This window comes from Petromyzon marinus, chromosome 55, assembly GCF_048934315.1.
Source record: "Petromyzon marinus isolate PM22_M1 ecotype Great Lakes invasive population chromosome 55, UKy_Petmar_22M1.pri1.0, whole genome shotgun sequence".
Taxonomy (NCBI): domain Eukaryota; kingdom Metazoa; phylum Chordata; class Hyperoartia; order Petromyzontiformes; family Petromyzontidae; genus Petromyzon; species Petromyzon marinus.
Window position 1 is genome coordinate 10,594,528 of NC_133721.1, and position 18,601 is coordinate 10,613,128.

Consider the following 18,601-nt stretch of genomic DNA (forward strand, 5'->3'; position numbering starts at 1 on the left):
TTCTTACAGACCAATTCACGTACCTGCCAACCCCTTAATCAGTGCTTTATTACAGACCAATTCACGTACCTGTAAACCCCTTAGCAGTGCTTTATTACAGACCAATTCACGTACCTGTAAACCCCTTATCAGTGCTTTATTACAGACCAATTCACAAACCTGTAAACCCCTTAGCAGTGCTTTATTACAGACCAATTCACGTACCTGTAAACCCCTTATCAGTGCTTTATTACAGACCAATTCACGTACCTGTCAACCCCTTATCAGTACCTTCTTACAGAACAATTCACGTACCTGCCAACCCCTTAATCAGTGCTTTATTACAGACCAAATCACGTACCTGTCAACCCCTTAGCAGTGCCTTCTTACAGACCAATTCACGTACCTGTAAACCCCTTATCAGTACCTTCTTACAGACCAATTCACGTACCTGCCAACCCCTTAATCAGTGCTTTATTACAGACCAAATCACGTACCTGTAAACCCCTTATCAGTGCCTTCTTACAGACCAATTCACGTACCTGCTAACCCCTTAATCAGTGCTTTATTACAGACCAAATCACGTACCTGTCAACCCCTTAGCAGTGCCTTCTTACAGACCAATTCATGTATCTGTCAACCCCTTATCAGTACCTTCTTACAGACCAATTCACGTATCTGTCAACCCCTTATCAGTACCTTCTTACAGACCAATTCACGTACCTGCCAACCCCTTAATCAGTGCTTTATTACAGACCAAATCACGTACCTGTAAACCCCTTATCAGTGCCTTCTTACAGACCAATTCACGTACCTGCCAACCCCTTAATCATTGCTTTATTACAGACCAAATCACGTACATGTCAACCCCTTAGCAGTGCCTTCTTACAGACCAATTCACGTACCTGTAAACCCCTTATCAGTACCTTCTTACAGACCAATTTACGTACCTGCCAACCCCTTAATCAGTGCTTTATTACAGACCAAATCACGTACCTGTAAACCCCTTATAAGTGCCTTCTTGCAGACCAATTCACGTACCTGTCAACCCCTTATCAGTGCTTTATTACAGACCAATTCACAAACCTGTAAACCCCTTAGCAGTGCCTTCTTACAGACCAATTCACGTACCTGTAAACCCCTTATCAGTGCTTTATTACAGACCAATTCACGTACCTGTCAACCCCTTATCAGTACCTTCTTACAGAACAATTCACGTACCTGCCAACCCCTTAATCAGTGCTTTATTACAGACCAAATCACGTACCTGTCAACCCCTTAGCAGTGCCTTCTTACAGACCAATTCACGTACCTGTAAACCCCTTATCAGTACCTTCTTACAGACCAATTCACGTACCTGCCAACCCCTTAATCAGTGCTTTATTACAGACCAAATCACGTACCTGTAAACCCCTTATCAGTGCCTTCTTACAGACCAATTCACGTACCTGCTAACCCCTTAATCAGTGCTTTATTACAGACCAAATCACGTACCTGTCAACCCCTTAGCAGTGCCTTCTTACAGACCAATTCATGTATCTGTCAACCCCTTATCAGTACCTTCTTACAGACCAATTCACGTATCTGTCAACCCCTTATCAGTACCTTCTTACAGACCAATTCACGTACCTGCCAACCCCTTAATCAGTGCTTTATTACAGACCAAATCACGTACCTGTAAACCCCTTATCAGTGCCTTCTTACAGACCAATTCACGTACCTGCCAACCCCTTAATCATTGCTTTATTACAGACCAAATCACGTACATGTCAACCCCTTAGCAGTGCCTTCTTACAGACCAATTCACGTACCTGTAAACCCCTTATCAGTACCTTCTTACAGACCAATTTACGTACCTGCCAACCCCTTAATCAGTGCTTTATTACAGACCAAATCACGTACCTGTAAACCCCTTATAAGTGCCTTCTTGCAGACCAATTCACGTACCTGTCAACCCCTTATCAGTGCTTTATTACAGACCAATTCACAAACCTGTAAACCCCTTAGCAGTGCCTTCTTACAGACCAATTCACGTACCTGCCAACCCCTTATCAGTGCCTTCCTACAGACCAATTCACGTACCTGTAAACCCCTTAGCAGTGCCTTCTTACAGACCAATTCACGTACCTGTCAACCCCTTATCAGTGCCTTCTTACAGACCAATTCACAAACCTGTCAACCCCTTATCAGTGCTTTATTACAGACCAATTCACGTACCTGTAAACCCCTTATCAGTGCCTTCTTACAGACCAATGCACGTACCTGTAAACCCCTTATCAGTACCTTCTTACAGACCAATTCACATACCTGCCAACCCCTTATCAGTACCTTCTTACAGACCAATTCACGTGCCTGCCAACCCCTTATCAGTGCCTTCTTACAGACCAATTCACGTACCTGCCAACCCCTTATCATTACGTTCTTACAGACCAATTTACGTACCTGCCAACCCCTTATCAGTGCCTTCTTACAGACCAATTCACGTACAGTTTCAGTTTTCAGTTTTCATTTATTTGGTAAAACCCTGTGAGCCATTCGGCTCTTGAATCGGGTGCAACCGCAACAAACAAAAAACAAAAAAAACATGAACAAGAAAACATCTTAAAGCGACTGTGACTGTGCAAACAGAAAATCCAGGAAAAAACAGCAAAATATTCCTGAAAAAGCACCGTACACCAACGCTGCGTGCAAAAATCCCAGTGGGATGCAAGTCAAACAACAACAACCACAAGACAACTTAGATTAAGGCCATCAGTATAACTCCGTACTACTACAACAAACAAACATGGCCAAACCAACAAACGTTTTCGAAATCACCAAAATAAAGTCATAAAAGCAATGTAACAGTGATCATAGGGACTGTGACCGAATTTTCACAAAAAACGACATAAACAACATGTAACACCAAACCCTAGAGCCATAGCTGGCTGCATGAGTCACCCCACAACAGGAGCATCAGTCGGAGTATCAATTTTTTCAATGCACCTTTAAGATCAGCACACTAAATCTAAATACAGATCATACTTTGCAGTGGTCATCCGGAGCGAGACATTTTATTTTATTTTAGGCCAATGAATAGCAGTGGCAGCTAGGGGTGTACAACTCCTCTAGAGCAGTTTTGAGTGAAGATCGCATAGGTAGTGATTCAAGTTGCAGTTTATTGGCAATAGCATTCCAGACCCTGGGGGCATCAATAGCAAAGGCCCTTCCTCCAGTTTTTGTACGGCAATAGGGAATGTGAAGCTGGTAAATAAGCGATGACCTGAGGTCAAATTTGCTCTTTGAAACAGAGAGGAGATCCAGTAGGTAGTCTGCGGATTTTTTGAGTAAGTACATCGTAAATAAATAAGATCTGGTGTACAAGCCGTCGTAGCTGCCAACCCCTTATCAGTGCCTTATACAGACGAATTCACGTACCTGTAAACCCCTTATCAGTATCTTCTTACAGAACAATTCACGTACCTGTAAACCCCTTATCAGTATCTTCTTACAGACCAATTCACGTACCTGTCAACCCCTTAGCAGTGCCTTATACAGACCAATTCACGTATCTGCCAACCCCTTATCAGTACGTTCTTACAGACCAATTCACGTACCTGTAAACCCCTTATCAGTGCTTTCTTACAGACCATTTCACAAACCTTGTAAACCCTTTATCAGTGCCTTATTACAGATCAATTCACGTACCTGCCAACCCCTTATCAGTACCTTCTTACAGACCAATTCACATACCTGTAAACCCCTTATCAGTGCCTTATACAGACCAATTAACGTACCTGTAAACCCCTTATCAGTACCTTCTTACAGACCAATTCACGTACCTGTCAACCCCTTATCAGTACCTTCTTACAGACCAATTCACATACCTGTAAACCCCTTATCAGTGCCTTATACAGACCAATTCACGTACCTGTAAACCCCTTATCAGTACCTTCTTCCACACCAATTCACGTACCTGTCAACCCCTTATCAGTACCTTCTTACAGACCAATTCACGTACCTGTCAACCCCTTATCAGTACCATCTTACAGACCAATTCACGTACCTGTCAACCCCTTATCAGTACCTTCTTACAGACCAATTCACAAACCTGTCAACCCCTTATCAGTGCCCTACCTTATTACAGACCAATTCACAAACCTGTCAACCCCTTATCAGTGTCCTACCTTATTACAGACCAATTCAGACCTTATTGGTCACCCCGTGCCCTTATAAATCTCGACGTTCATCCTACAAAGTCCCGTTACCAAGGAGAAACAGAAATAGCCAACAAAAATAAATGTGCCTGCATAGAAACGCCTGTACGCCATATGGTCCTGACAACTAAATTTCCCTGTACACGAATACGGGGTAAACTGTGTGGGTTGACGGCTATGGAGTGGACGCTGCCCCCCCCCCCCCCCCCCCACTACGTCTCTGGAAGGGTCTAGAAGCTTTCGCGACGACAATCCGACGCCAGATGTTACGGCATCGTCGTCTTCGATTCGTGATGGCGGGCAGAGGGCGGAGCTAACCTGCGTCGTGGACGGGGGCTACCTGAGTAGTGGGCGGGGGCTAACTGAGTCGTGGGAAGGGCTACAAGAGCACTGGGCGGAGTTACATTAACAATGGGTGGAGCTACCAGTGTGGTGGGCGGAGCTAATTGGGCAGTGGGCAGAGCTACGTGACTAGTGCAGCTACACCTGCGAAGTGGGTGGAGCAACACGAGTGTGACGTGGTTATCTAAAAGTAGGCGGAGCTGAGGGTGGGGATGCAAACTCACCCACGTGTGCTGGTTCATCCTCGCAGGAAAACGCGGGAGTTTCATCGGTGTCTGCCATCCCTCCCTCCCTGCCTACCTCCATCCCTCCCTCACATCCCTCTCTCCATCCCCCCCCCCCCTCCTCGCACCAGGAGGCAATGATCGTGCTGCTCAAGAGCCTGCCGTTGCGCTGCTACTTCAACGTCGTCAGCTACAGCTCCACATTCCAGCTGCTGTTCGCACGCAGCCGGCCCTACAGCAACGTGAGTGGAGGGAGCCACGCTCCGTGTGCGAGTGGGCGGCCGGCTAGGAGGGGGGTGGGGTGGGGGGGTCAACTCCAAGGGGAGATGAACTACGGCGTGGACTTGTGTCAGTGTCCAGGCCGTGTGTGAGTGTCCAGGTCACGTGTCAACGTGTCAGCATGGAGGCCGTGTGTCAGTGTCGAGGCAGCGTGTCAGTGTCCAGGCCACGTGTCAGTGTCCAGGCCACGTGTCAATGTGTCAGCATCGAGGCCACGTGTCAGTGTCCAGGCCACGTGTCAATGTGTCAGCATCGAGGCCACGTGTCAACGTGTCAGCATCGAGGCCGTGTGTCAGTGTTGAGGCCACGTGTCAACGTGTCCAGGCCACGTGTCAACGTGTCAGCATCGAGGCCACGTGTCAACGTGTCAGCGTCGAGGCAGCGTCGAGGCCGCGTGTCAGCCTGCGACCGTTTGTGTGTGAGTCAGGAGACCCTGCAGGAGGCCTGCGCCTTCGTTCGACGCCTCCGCGGGGAGACGCCCTCCCAGTCGGACCCCGTGGGGCCCCTGGCCTGGGCGCTGGGGGTGGGCACAAAGTGGGGGGGGGCAGCGGCGCCGGCGGGGGCGGCACGGCCAAGAGGTCCGCTCAGTCGAGGAGCACCAGGAGCGTCGTCGTTGGGGGCACCAGGCGGAGCGACGCAGGGGGGAGAGTCGCCGGCCGGGCCGCTAGACGGGGCGACTCGAAGGGGGAATTCTTCAGACGGGGCGACTGGAAGGGGGAATTCTTCAGACGAGGCGACTGGAAGGGGGAATTCTTCAGACGGGGTGACTGGAAGGGGGAATTCTTCAGACGGGGTGACTGGAAGGGGGAATTCTTCAGATGGGGCACCGGACGGAGCGACTGGAAGGGGGAATTATTCAGACGCGGCGACTGGAAGGGGGAATTCACCAGACGCGGCGACCCGAGGGCGCTCCGCGACGGTGCGAGACTCGGCGGGGGGGTCGCGTTCCGGCCCCGCGACGGCCCGGAGCACCGTGCTGCTCTGCCCCCGGCAGCTCTTCCTGCTGAGCGGACCTGGAGGAGGCGCCGACGCGGGCCAAGTGCTGAGCATGGCCCGGGTGTACGGCAGAGGCACACGGTGAGGGACCTGCGCGCAGCGAGCACCGCGGACGGCTTCTCCAGCCGCCCCCCTCTCGGCCAACTCGGCCTCAAATGAGTTCGCCGGTGCGGTGTGAAAACGGGAAGACAAAGGCGGCCGGCCGGGCGTGGTGCTGGGCACCCACCCCCCTCTTGTGCCGTGCCGGCCTTAGTGGAGATGCTTGGACTCGCCAACAGCACTTGCCCCCGACAGTTCTAAGGCTATACGGGGGGGGGGGGTCTTCGTTTTGATGGTGGTAGTGGTGGTGATAGTGGTGGTGGTAGTCAGCCAACCCATGGCACCCGCAGGGTCTGTCCCGAGACCTCCTCCTGTCAGCGAGCCTTCGACACTTCACGTGGCCTCAAAGTGCACCTGGCCTGGCACGGGTGCCGTGGTGACGTCACTTAGCGGCGAATGGCGGCTGTATTGGTATTGTTGGTGGTAGAAGTGGTGATGCTGGTGGCGATGGTGGTGATGTTGGTCGTGGTGGAGGTTGTGGTGGCCACGCTGCTGCACGTGGCTGCCTGCAATCCTCCAGCACTGTGGAGGCAGCAGCAGCAGCAGCTGCAACGGGGGGTTGGTGGATCACCGCAGCACCGATGTTGTTGTGAAACCCCCCACACCTCCTCGTCCCCCCCTCCTCTTCCCCCCCTCCTCTTCCCGCTCCCCACCTCTCCCCCCTCCTCTTTCCCCCCACCTCTTCCCCCCCACCTCTTCCCCCCCACCTCTCCCCCCCTCCTCTTCCCCCCCACCTCTTCCCCCCCACCTCTTCCCCCCCCCACCTCTCCCCCCCTCCTCTTCCCCCCCACCTCTTCCCCCCCACCTCTTTCCCCCCACCTCTTCCCCCCCACATTTTCCCGCCCCCCACCTCTCCCCCTCCTCTCCCCCCCACCTCTTCCCCCCCACCTCTTCCCCCCCATCTCTTCCCCCCCACATCTTCCCGCCCCCCACCTCTCCCCCCCTCCTCTTCCCCCACACCTCTTCCCCCCCACCTCTTTCCCCCCACCTCTTTCCCCCCACATCTTCCCGCCCCCCACCTCTCCCCCCTCCTCTTCCCCCCCCCACCTCTTCCCCCTCCTCTTCCACCCCACCTCTTCCCCCCCACCTCTTCCCCCCCACCTCTTCCCCCCCACCTCTCCCCCCTCCTCTTCCCCCCCCACCTCTTCCCCCCCACCTCTTTCCCCCCACCTCTTCCCCCCACATCTTCCCGCCCCCCACCTCTCCCCCCTCCTCTTCCCCCCCCCCACCTCTTCCCCCTCCTCTTCCACCCCACCTCTTCCCCCCCACCTCTTCCCCCCCACCTCTTCCCCCCCACCTCTCAGCCCTCCTCTTCCCCCCCCCCACCACTTCCCCCCACCTCTTTCCCCCCACCTCTTCCCCCCCACATCTTCCCGCCCCCCACCTCTCCCCCCACCTCTTCCCCCCCACCTCTTCCCCCCCACCTCTCCCCCCCCACCTCTTCCCCCCCACGTCTCCCCCCTGCCCTCCCCAATCGCGGGCGCCGTGCCGGGCTCCCCGCCCCCGGCGGTGTGCGGAGGCTTGGTGGGGGGGGGGGGGGGGGGGGGGGGACACCTTCGACTCGGCTGTCGGCGACGTTTCGGCTCCAGGTGCTTCACGTTCGCCGCGGCGTGCGGAGCGGCCCCACCACGCTTCCTGTCGGCGCTGGCCGCCCTCTCGCGGGGTCACGCAGAGGTCATCCAGCCCGGCGAGCGCTTCCAACCGAAGGTGACGACGGGCGGCTTTGAATGGGGGGGGGGGGGGGTGGGGGGCCGGTGCCAGGCTAGGTACACGTGGAGTCGAAACGGCGTCGTCGTGATGATGATTTGTTTTTGGTGAGAGCCGTCCCGCCTGTGAGACGTCATCGCCATCTGAACTCATTTTTTTTTTATTTTTAAACCTATTCAACTATTTAATGTTATTTATTTGAAAATGTATTCGATCTTTTTTGTTTATTATTATCATTATTTTATTTTTACTATTATTTTCATTATTATTTATATTATTATAGTTATTTTATTTCCCATTATTATATATATATATTTTTTACCCGGTAAGACCCACCGAGCCGTTAGCGTGGTGCGCCTACACAGGCCGGCACGGCACACGAGGGGGTAGGTGGCCCAGCACCACGCCCGGCCGCCTTTGTCTCCCTAGTGGCGATGTTTACCCACCCCAACACCAGGTACTCATTTGAGGCTGAGTCAACCTAGTGGAGGCCCAGCATCCCACACGGATCCAAAAAGACAAGACAAAGATCCCCCGTATAGCCTGAACAGAACTGTTAGGGGCAAGTGCCGTTAGCCAGGAGCAGCGCCTGTGAAGGCCGGCACGGCACGCCAGGGGGTGGGTGACCAGCACCACGCCCGACCACCTTTGTCTCCCCGGTGCACACACACACACACAAACACGCGCACACTGACCAACGCACCTCGCTTTCCCCGTGGGCCAAGTCCGATGTTAGCTTCGCCGCGTGACGAAGCCGACTACGACCCGACCGAGTTCGATGCCCGCTCACGGCCACCACCAACAACCGGTGGCGATTATGCGAACCGGTCGGAGGGCCTCTCCTAGGTCGGCTCAGCCTCAAATGAGTACCTGGGTGGCCGGGCGTGCACGGTGCTGGCCACTCGGGCGATTTTTTATAACGGATAATTCGATTGCGATTTGATTTGCGATTACATTTGTTTAAGTCAAGCTTCATTTCAATATTGACTGTGTAATAGATTAAGACATGTGATGGAGCATTACCACGTGATACCATCAAAATATGAACTGCTCTACATATAAAGATGTTAATTGCTTTCAACATATATGTATTCAAATGTTTAATTGAAATATAACAATCAAACATGGAGCAATTGTTACCACGTGATACCATCAAAATATGAACTGCTCTACATATAAAGATGTTAATTGCTTTCAACATATATGTATTCAAATGTTTTAATTGAAATATAACAATCAAACATGGAGCAATTGTTACGTCAGATAAATAAAGTTATAATAATTAAAAAAAAACAATTCCAATAAGAAAGTAATAGGACTTTTCAAATCGCAAAAAAAAATCGAAGCACTTTGCGATTTCCTAATCGCATTGTTTCAAATTTCCATTTCGATCTGAAATCGATTAATCGTTCAGCCCGAGTGGACCCCCCCCCCCATCACCAAACCTGGTGCACCACGTCTCGCTCGTAACAGCACTCGCCCCAACAGTCCGTCGAGGCTAGCACGGGGCCGGCGCGGTTTGTGTGACCTTGGTCTCTGGTGGCCTCGGGGCAGCTCCTGCGGGGCCTGAAGCGAGCCCTGGAGCCGTCGCTCGCGGCCATCACCGTGGAGTGGCGACTGCCGCCGGGGCTGCTGGCGCTGCCCGCGGCGCCGGCCGCCTCGAGCCTCCTGCCGGGCGACTCCCTCACGGCCTGCGCCTTCCTCTGCGACGCCGCCGCCTTCGCCAAGCAGCAGCAGCAGCAGGAGCAGCAGGAGCGTCAGGAGCGGCAGCAGGAGGAGCAGGAGCAGCAGGTGGGGCGGGTGGGGTAGGGTTGGGGGGGTAGAGAGGGTCGCTGTGGGGGTGGAGGGGGGGTGACGCGGGGGGGGGGTGATGTGGTAAGGGTGGGGGGGGGTGATGCGATAGGGGTGGGGGGAGTGAGGTAGTGGGGGGGGAGGTGATGCGGTGGGGGGGGTGACGCAGTGGGGGGTGATGTGGTAAGGGTGGGGGGGTGAGGTGGTGGGGGGGGGGGGTGACGCAGTAGTGGGGGAGGAGGGGGGTACAACCCGCGGGGGGTGGTGGCGATAGGAAGTTTGGCTGATCCCATCCACGGCAGTGGTAGCGCTCAAAGTTCCGCACAGATGGATGCAAGAATGCGGTACTGAGTTGCAATGTCCTAACCGCCTCACAGCCCGCTCCTCCAACAGCTGGCGTTCCCAAATATATTAACGCGCACGGTAGATGCCTGCAGGAGATCACTGTGTGACTGTGTACACAGGAGCAAGACACGGACTTCACGTCGTCCGGAACCGGAGTGAGGAAGAATCCGCAGCGCCAGGGATCAAGCTCGGACCACCCAGCCTCCACTCCGGGATCCGACGTGGGAAAAGGTCCGGCTCTTGATCTGTCGATGAGCCACAGAGCGCCGAATCGATACAATCTGACACATTACGGGCAGAGACACTTCCCCAGCGGGCAACTCCATGCCCACTATCGTCCATATACTGTATGGGCAGATCGGTGATTTCTTCGGGTGTCCGATGTCATTGTCCCTAGGCGACACGAGAGATCGGTGATTTCTTCGGGTGTCCGCTCTCATTGTCCCTAGGCGACACGAGAGATCGGTGATTTATTCGGGTGTCCGATGTTATTGTCCCTAGGCGGCACGAGATATCGGTGATTTCTTCAGGTGTCCGATGTCATTGTCCCTAGGCGACACGAGATATCGGTGATTTCTTCAGGTGTCCGATGTCATTGTCCCTAGGCGACACGAGAGATCGGTGATTTCTTCAGGTGTCCGATGTCATTGTCCCTAGACGGCACGAGATATCGGTGATTTCTTCAGGTGTCTGCTGTCATTGTCCCTAGAAGACACGAGAGATCGGTGATTTCTTCGGGTGTCCGCTCTCATTGTCCCTAGGCGACACGAGAGATCGGTGATTTCTTCAGGTGTCTGCTGTCATTGTCCCTAGAAGACACGAGAGATCGGTGATTTCTTCAGGTGTCCGCTCTCATTGTCCCTAGGCGACACGAGAGATCGGTGATTTCTTCAGGTGTCCGATGTCATTGTCCCTAGGCGACACGAGAGATATCGGTGATTTCTTCAGGTGTCCGATGTCATTGTCCCTAGGCGACACGAGAGATATCGGTGATTTCTTCTGGCGTCCCGTGGTGTTTGTGACGTGCGCACGTGATGCTGTAGTCGACGTGACTTTGTATCGAATTGGGCTCCGGTGCTTTTTTGCTGCTGGCAGCAATAAAGGTGGTTTAAAATGCAAAGGCTCTCACTCTGTGTGTGTGTGCGTGTGGTGTAGGTGCTCGCGCGGGCGGGCCGAGGGATCTGAAGCGAGGTGTCAGCGAGGCGGCAGCCAGCGCGGAGCGCGCGGGACGCTGCTCCCGGGCAACGGTAAAAGACAAAGAAGATCCCCCACCCGTGTAGCCTCAACACGACTGTTGGGGCAAGTGCTCGTAATAGAGTTGGTGGTGGTGGTGTTGTTGTTGTTGTTGTTTTGGAGATGACCGCCAACGCCATCACCACCACCATCATCACCACCACCACCATCACCACCATTATCATCATCACCACCACCATTTTCATCACCAACACCAGCACCATCACCACCATTATCATCACCACCATTATCATCACCATCACCACCATTATCATCACCATCACCACCATTTTTCATCACCATCACCACCATCACCACCATTATCATCAACACCACCATCATCACCATCACCACCATTATCATCACCACCACCATCATCACCACCATTATCATCACCATCACCACCATTATCATCACCACCACCATTTTCATCACCAGCACCATCACCACCATCACCACCATTATCATCAACACCACCATCATCACCACCATTATCATCAACACCACCATCACCACCATCACCACCATTATCATCACCACCATTATCATCAGCACCACCATTATCACCACCACCATCATCACCACCATTATCATCACCATCACCACCATTTTTCATTACCAGCACCATAACCACCATCTCCACGATCACAACTATTATCATTACCACCACCACCATCACCACCACCACCACCAACCACCCCGACACAGGCGATTAGCCAGAATCGTGAAGAAAGCCCCTGGTGTGTCGGCCTGAAACAGAGGGGGATGTCACCACTGTGATGTCGCCACTGTGATGTCGCCACTGTGATGTCACCACTGCGATGTCACCACCGTGATGTCACCACTGTGATGTCACAACTGTGATGTCACCACCGTGATGTCACCACCGTGATATCACCACCGTGATGTCACCACTGTGATGTCACAACTGTGATTTTACCACTGTGATGTCACCACTGTGATGTGACCACTGTGATGTCACGACTGTGATGTCACCACTGTGATGTCACCACCGTGATGTCACCACCGTGATGTCACCACTGTGATGTCACCACTGTGATGTCACCACTGTGATGTCACCACGTTATTTCACCACTGTGACGTCACCACTGTGATGTCACCACTGTGATGTCACCACCGTGATGTCACCACCGTGATGTCACCACTGTGATGTCACCACTGTGATATCACCACCGTGATGTCACCACCGTGATGTGACCACTCTGATGTGACCACTGTGATGTCACCACCGTGATGTCACCACCGTGATGTCACCACCGTGATGTGACCACCGTGATGTCACCACTGTGATGTCACCACTGTGATGTCACCACTGTAATGTGACCACTGTGATGTCACCACTGTGATGTGACCACTGTGATGTCACCACTGTGATGTGACCACTGCGATGTGACCACCGTGATGTCACCACTTTGATGTCACCACTGTGATGTCACCACTGTGATGTCACCACTGTTATGTATCCACTGTGATGTCACCACTGTGATGTCACCACTGTGATGTCACCACCGTGATGTAACCACCGTGATGTCACCACTGTGATGTCACCACTGTGATGTATCCACTGTGATGTCACCACTGTGATGTGACCACTGTGATGTCACCACTGTGATGTCACCACCGTGATGTCACCACTGTGATGTCACCACTACGATGTCACCACTGTGATGTCACCACTGTGGGCCCATCACAGGCAAGTGCTGTTTGTGAGCGGCCACCTGTGAAGGCCGCCACGTCTCTCTCCCTCCGTCTCTCTGATTCTCTCCCTGTCTCCCTGTCCCCCTGTCTCTATCCCTCCCTCTCTCTACCTCCGTCTCTCTGTTTCTCTGTTTCTCTCCCTGTCTCTCTCCGTTCTCTCCCTGTCTCTCTCCCTCCGTCTTTCTGTCTCCCTGTCTCTCTCCCTGTCTCTCTTCCTGTCTCTCTCCCTCTGTCTCTCTCCCTCTGTCTCTCTCCCTCCGTCTCTCTCTTTTTTTTACGATCTCTCCCTCCGTCTCCCTGTGTCTATCCCTCTCTACCTCTCTCTCTGTCTCCCTGTCCCTCTCTCCCTGTCTCCCTGTCCCTCTCTCCCTGTCTCCCTGTTCCTCTCCCTGTCTCCCTGTCCCTCTCCCTGTCTCCCTGTCCCTCTCTCCCTGTCTCCCTGTCCCTCTCTCCCTGTCTCCCTGTCCCTCTCCCTGTCTCCCAGTCGGCGGAGCGTCTCCCGGGAGGGCCGAGCGAGCCGCGTCCCTCGACGGCGTTCGCCCGCAGCGTCTCCACGCCGGACGGCCGCCTCCCGCGTCTCAATGCCTCCCATCCTCACGCCCGGCCGCCCGCCGCTCGCGATCTGCCAGGTGACGGCGCAGCGCCCGCATTTGTGATGTGAGCTACCTCGCCCGGTACACGGGAGGTCGCGGGTGTCCATCACGACCCTGACGATGCTGCTGTTTATTTGGAGTTTGCGTGTCTCTCTCCCGGTGGCGAAATGTGAACTATCTCGCCTGGTACACAGGAGGTCGCGGGTGTCCATCACGACCCTGACGATGCTGCTGTTTATTTGGAGTTTGCGTGTCTCTCTCCCGGTGGCGAAATGTGAACTATCTCGCCTGGTACACAGGAGGTCGCGGGTGTCCATCACGACCCTGACGATGCTGCTGTTTATTTGGAGTTTGCGTGTCTCTCTCCCGGTGGCGAAATGTTAACTACCTCGCCCGGTACACGGGAGGTCGCGGGTGTCCATCACGACCCTGACGATGCTGCTGTTTATTTGGAGTTTGCGTGTCTCTCTCCCGGTGGCGAAATGTTAACTACCTCGCCCGGTACACGGGAGGTCGCGGGTTTCCATCACGACCCTGACGATGCTGCTGTTTATTTGGAGTTTGCGTGTCTCTCTCCCGGTGGCGAAATGTTAACTACCTCGCCCGGTACACGGGAGGTCGCGGGTTTCCATCACGACCCTGACGATGCTGCTGTTTATTTGGAGTTTGCGTGTCTCTCTCCCGGTGGCGAAATGTTAACTACCTCGCCCGGTACACGGGAGGTCGCGGGTTTCCATCACGACCCTGACGATGCTGCTGTTTATTTGGAGTTTGCGTGTCTCTCTCCCGGTGGCGAAATGTTAACTACCTCGCCCGGTACACGGGAGGTCGCGGGTTTCCATCACGACCCTGACGATGCTGCTGTTTATTTGGAGTTTGCGTGTCTCTCTCCCGGTGGCGAAATGTTAACTATCTCGCCTGGTACACAGGAGGTCGTGGGTTCGATCAGGACCCTGACGCCTGCTGCTGTATATTTGGAGTTTGCGTGTCTCTCTCCCGGTGGCGAAATGTTAACTATCTCGCCTGGTACACAGGAGGTCGTGGGTTCGATCAGGACCCTGACGCCTGCTGCTGCTGTATATTTGGAGTTTGCGTGTCTCTCCCCGTGGTCGCGTGGATTGTTCTCCGGGTCCTGCGGTTTTTTTTTCCTTCCAAATTTCGAATCGACATCACGCGTTCAGAGTGTTTGGCTGCTGCTATTAAATTACCACGTGCTCACGAGCCACTTGGTTGAGATATCATTTGTGATGGGCAGGTCGCTTCTGAAAAACAGTTACATAGCTCAGTGTGCTTTTACCTGGTTAAATCAAGCTAACTAAGTTTATAGGTTTTTAGCTTAAATTCAAACTGAACTATTTTACCTTTTACCGGGTCAACCCCACTGAGTTGTGAACTCTTGTTCGGGTGCGGTGTGACCCAGCGGTGCTACTCAGCTGTGTGACTGAGCGGTGTGATGCAGCGGTGTGACTCACCAGCGTGACTTAGCGGTATGACTCGTGTTTGTGACGCTACGGTGTGACTCGGCAGTGTGATGCAGCGGCACGATACGATGCAGCGGTGTGACTCAGCGGTGTGACTTAGCGATGTGACTCATCAGTGCGACGCAACAGTGTGACTCAGCGGTGTGATGCAGCTGTGCGAATCAGCGGTGTGACTCAGCGGTGTGACTCAGCGGTGTGATGCAGCGGTGTGACCCAGCGGTGTGACTCAGCTGTGCGACTCAGCGGTGTGACTCAGCAGTGTGATGCAGCGGTGTGACTCAGCGGTGCGACTCAGTGGTGTAATTTAGTGGTGTGATGCAGCGGTGCGATTCAGCGGTGCGATGCAGCAGTGTGAATCAGCGGTGTGATGCAGCGGTGTGATGCAGCAGTGTGACTCAATGGTGCAACTCAGCGGTGTGATGCAGCAGTGTGACTCAGCGGTGTGATGCAGCAGTGTGACTCAGCGGTGTGACTCATCAGTGTGACGCAACAGTGTGACTCAGCGATGTGACGCAGCGATGTGACTCAGTGGTGTGACTCAGCGGTGTGATGCAGCGGTGTGATGCAGCAGTGTGACTCAGTGGTGCAACTCAGCGGTGTGATGCAGCAGTGTGACTCAGCGGTGTGATGCAGTAGTGTGACTCAGCGGTGTGACTCAGCGGTGCGACTCAGGGGTATGACTGAGTGGTGCGATGCAGCGATGTGATGCAGCGGTGCGACTCAGCGGTGTGACTCAGTGGTGTGACTCAGTGGTGTGACTCAGTGGTGTGACTCAGCGGTGCGATGCAGCGGTGTGACTCAGTGGTGTGATGCAGCGGTGCGGCTCAGCGGTGTGATGCAGCGGTATGACTCAGTGGTGCGACTCAGCGGTGTGATGCAGTGGTGTGACTCAGCGGTGTGACTCAGCGGTGTGACTCATTGGTGTGACTCAGTGGTGTGGCTCAGCAGTGTGACTCAGCGGTGCGACTCAGTGGTGCGACTCAGCGGTGTGACTCAGCTGTGCGACTCAGCGGTATGACTCAGCGGTGTGACTCAGCGGTGTGACTCAGTGGTGTGACTCAGCGGTGCGACTCAGCGGTGCGACTCAGCGGTGCGACTCAGCGGTGTGACTCAGTGGTGCGACTCAGCGGTGCGACTCAGCGGTGCGATGCAGCGGTGTGCGGCTCAGCCGTGTGCGACGCCTCGTGCCTTTAGCCGGCGCATTCCCTCCGCAGCTGGGAGCCTGACGTTTCTGGCGACGGGGCCCGAGCATGAGAGATCCACCGTGCCGGGAGCGCCGGACAAGAAGCACGCCGGCTCACCGCTCGGAGGTGTCCACCCACACAGTGCGCTGTCACCCTGTGGGCCAGGGATCGTCCTTGTCGTTGTTGTCGTTGTTGATGTTCTGCTGCCTTGCCCAAGCTTCGTGATGTGATCGTCATTAATGTACGGTGTGTGACTTGGGGCAAGTTGTCGTGTATTTGTGTTTATTCATTTTGAGTGGCTTGCTTATCTGTAGCAGCTACATATGTAGCAGCTACATATGTAGCAGCTACATATTTAGCAACTACATATGTAGCCCGTAGCTGCTACATACATATGTAGCAGCTACGGGCCCCGCGCTAAATGCTTTCAAGCTATCAATTCCCCTTTCATTGATTCTGCACTTGCTCTATTACTATAGTACTATACCGCCTTCGACATTTATGAACGACTGGGTGTTTAACGTTAGCGATTCGTCGTATTAGCTTTTGCTGTATAGCAAATGAAAAACATACAACTACAAGTAGAAAATGTACGTGTTTTAATATTTACGTGTTTTCATTTAATTTAGGGGCCCCTTTATGACACCATATGCCACAGGCCCCGTGACCTAGCTTTTAATCCGGCTCTGCCCCTGTGTCCGGCCACTTCCACGCGGACCGCGTGCGTGTTGGGAGCGGTGTGAGTACCCACCACGCTTTACCCCACCACGTGCCAGCTGCCGACGCAGTGTGATTGTGCTTGGTGGCGACAGAAGAAGGGGCGTGGCCAACGTCGGGGGGGGGGCCCTGGTGGGGGCTTGGGTGGGTGAGGGGGATTGAAATGAAAGGTTTCACTCATTAATTGTTTCGGCTGCCGCGCCGGGAGATTGAATCGAACCCGGAGATCGCATCCGGATTGCAAGTCCATTGTGCTGGCCATCGATGACGGTGACGATGGTGGCGATGGTGATGATTACGATGGTGATGATCACGATGATGATGATGGTGATGATAATGGTGACGATGGTGACGATGGTGACGATCAAAATGGTGATGATGACGATGATGACAGTGATGGTAATGGTGACAATGGTGGCGATGGTGATGATGACGGTGATGATGGTGATGAGAATGGTGACAATTGTGATGATGACGTAGATGAAGGTGACAATTGTGACGATGGTGGCAATGGTGATGATCACAATCATGATGACGACGGTGATGATGATGATGATTCTGCTCCAATTCCGTCGTGAATTCTCTTCTCGCCGTCCTCAGAACCGAAGCGGCGGGGGGCGAAACAACAACAAAAATGCGGACCGGAGCGCCAGACGTCCGGAACGGACCACCGTGACCACCGCGACGCAAAACCCGGCGCGGACCACCGGCCGCGCGACGACGTGGACCCGCGCCCCCACGGACTCCCCACCGAGCGCTCGCCCCGCCCGCGGGCCCCGGGGTTTGCGGGGAGCGCGGAGGAGCCAGATCCGGGGTCCGGCCTCGCCGTGGTCCGGGCCGTGTTCGACGGGCGGCCCGTGGAGTGGCGGGTGCGGTTCGACGTGCGGGCGCTCATGGAGGAGGGGTCGCCCGCCGGCGCCGTCGACGCCGACGCAGAATCCGGGGGCCAGATCCACCTCGTGGCGGCGAGGGCCCTCGCCCGCGAGCTGGAGAGGAAGGCCGAGCGGGAGGCGTGCGACAGCGGTGGGTCACGAAGCCGAGTTCCACCTCCTCCCCTGCCCCCCGCCCCGCTCTCACGTGCCACCACCATCCCGACCCTGAACGCCTGCTGCTGTATATTTGGAAGTTTTGCGTCTCTCTCCTTCATCATCATCACGGTGGCTAGGAGATGTTAACTACCTCGCCTGGTATGCAGGACATCGTGGGTTCCATCCCGACCCTGAACGCCTGCTGTTGTATATTTGGAAGTTTTGCGTCTCTCTCTTTCATCATCATCACGGTGGCTAGGAGATGTTAACTACCTCGCCTGGTATGCAGGAGATCGTGGGTTCCATCCCGACCCTGAACGCCTGCTGTTGTATGTTTGGAAGTTTTGCGCGTCTCTCTCCACGTGGCTAGGAGATGTTAACTACCTCGCCTGGTATGCGGGAGGTCACGGGTTCGGCCCCTTCCCTGATGCCTGCTGTATATTTGGAGTTTTGCGCGTCTCTCTCTCCTCGTGGTCGCGTGGATTGTTGTCCTTCCCCCGCATCTCCAATTAACACGGTTGGCTACGTACGGTGCTAAAGAAGTTCAACAACAACATGCAGCCAACCACACAGCCACAACCACTCAGCACACAGCGAACAAAACACAACCGAATACGTATATACCTACTCGTATGAGGAGTGCCTGGTGCGGTGTTTGGAAAACATCGTCACTGGGGAGACAAAGGCG

At 54.3% G+C, this 18,601-nt stretch overlaps 1 protein-coding gene across 1 annotated transcript; it reads left to right on the top strand.

Moving 5' to 3' along the window:
* The first annotated feature begins 12,879 nt into the window (after positions 1-12,879).
* LOC142905604 (uncharacterized) lies at positions 12,880-18,060 on the top strand. Its single transcript, XM_076052234.1, has 4 exons — positions 12,880-12,918; positions 13,395-13,539; positions 16,199-16,294; positions 17,486-18,060. The coding sequence occupies exons 1-4, from the start codon at positions 12,880-12,882 to the stop codon at positions 18,058-18,060; spliced, it is 855 nt and encodes a 284-aa protein (XP_075908349.1).
* Positions 18,061-18,601: the final 541 nt, after the last annotated feature.

Bases quoted from the DNA above. Each gene is read 5' to 3' on its own strand.
- LOC142905604 (XM_076052234.1), top strand. From the start codon at position 12,880: ATGTCACCACTGTGGGCCCATCACAGGCAAGTGCTGTTT. The intron at 12,919-13,394 runs GTGAGCGGCCAC...CCTGTCTCCCAG, and splicing joins ATCACAGGCAAGTGCTGTTT to TCGGCGGAGCGTCTCCCGGG. The intron at 13,540-16,198 runs GTGACGGCGCAG...TTCCCTCCGCAG, and splicing joins CGCCGCTCGCGATCTGCCAG to CTGGGAGCCTGACGTTTCTG.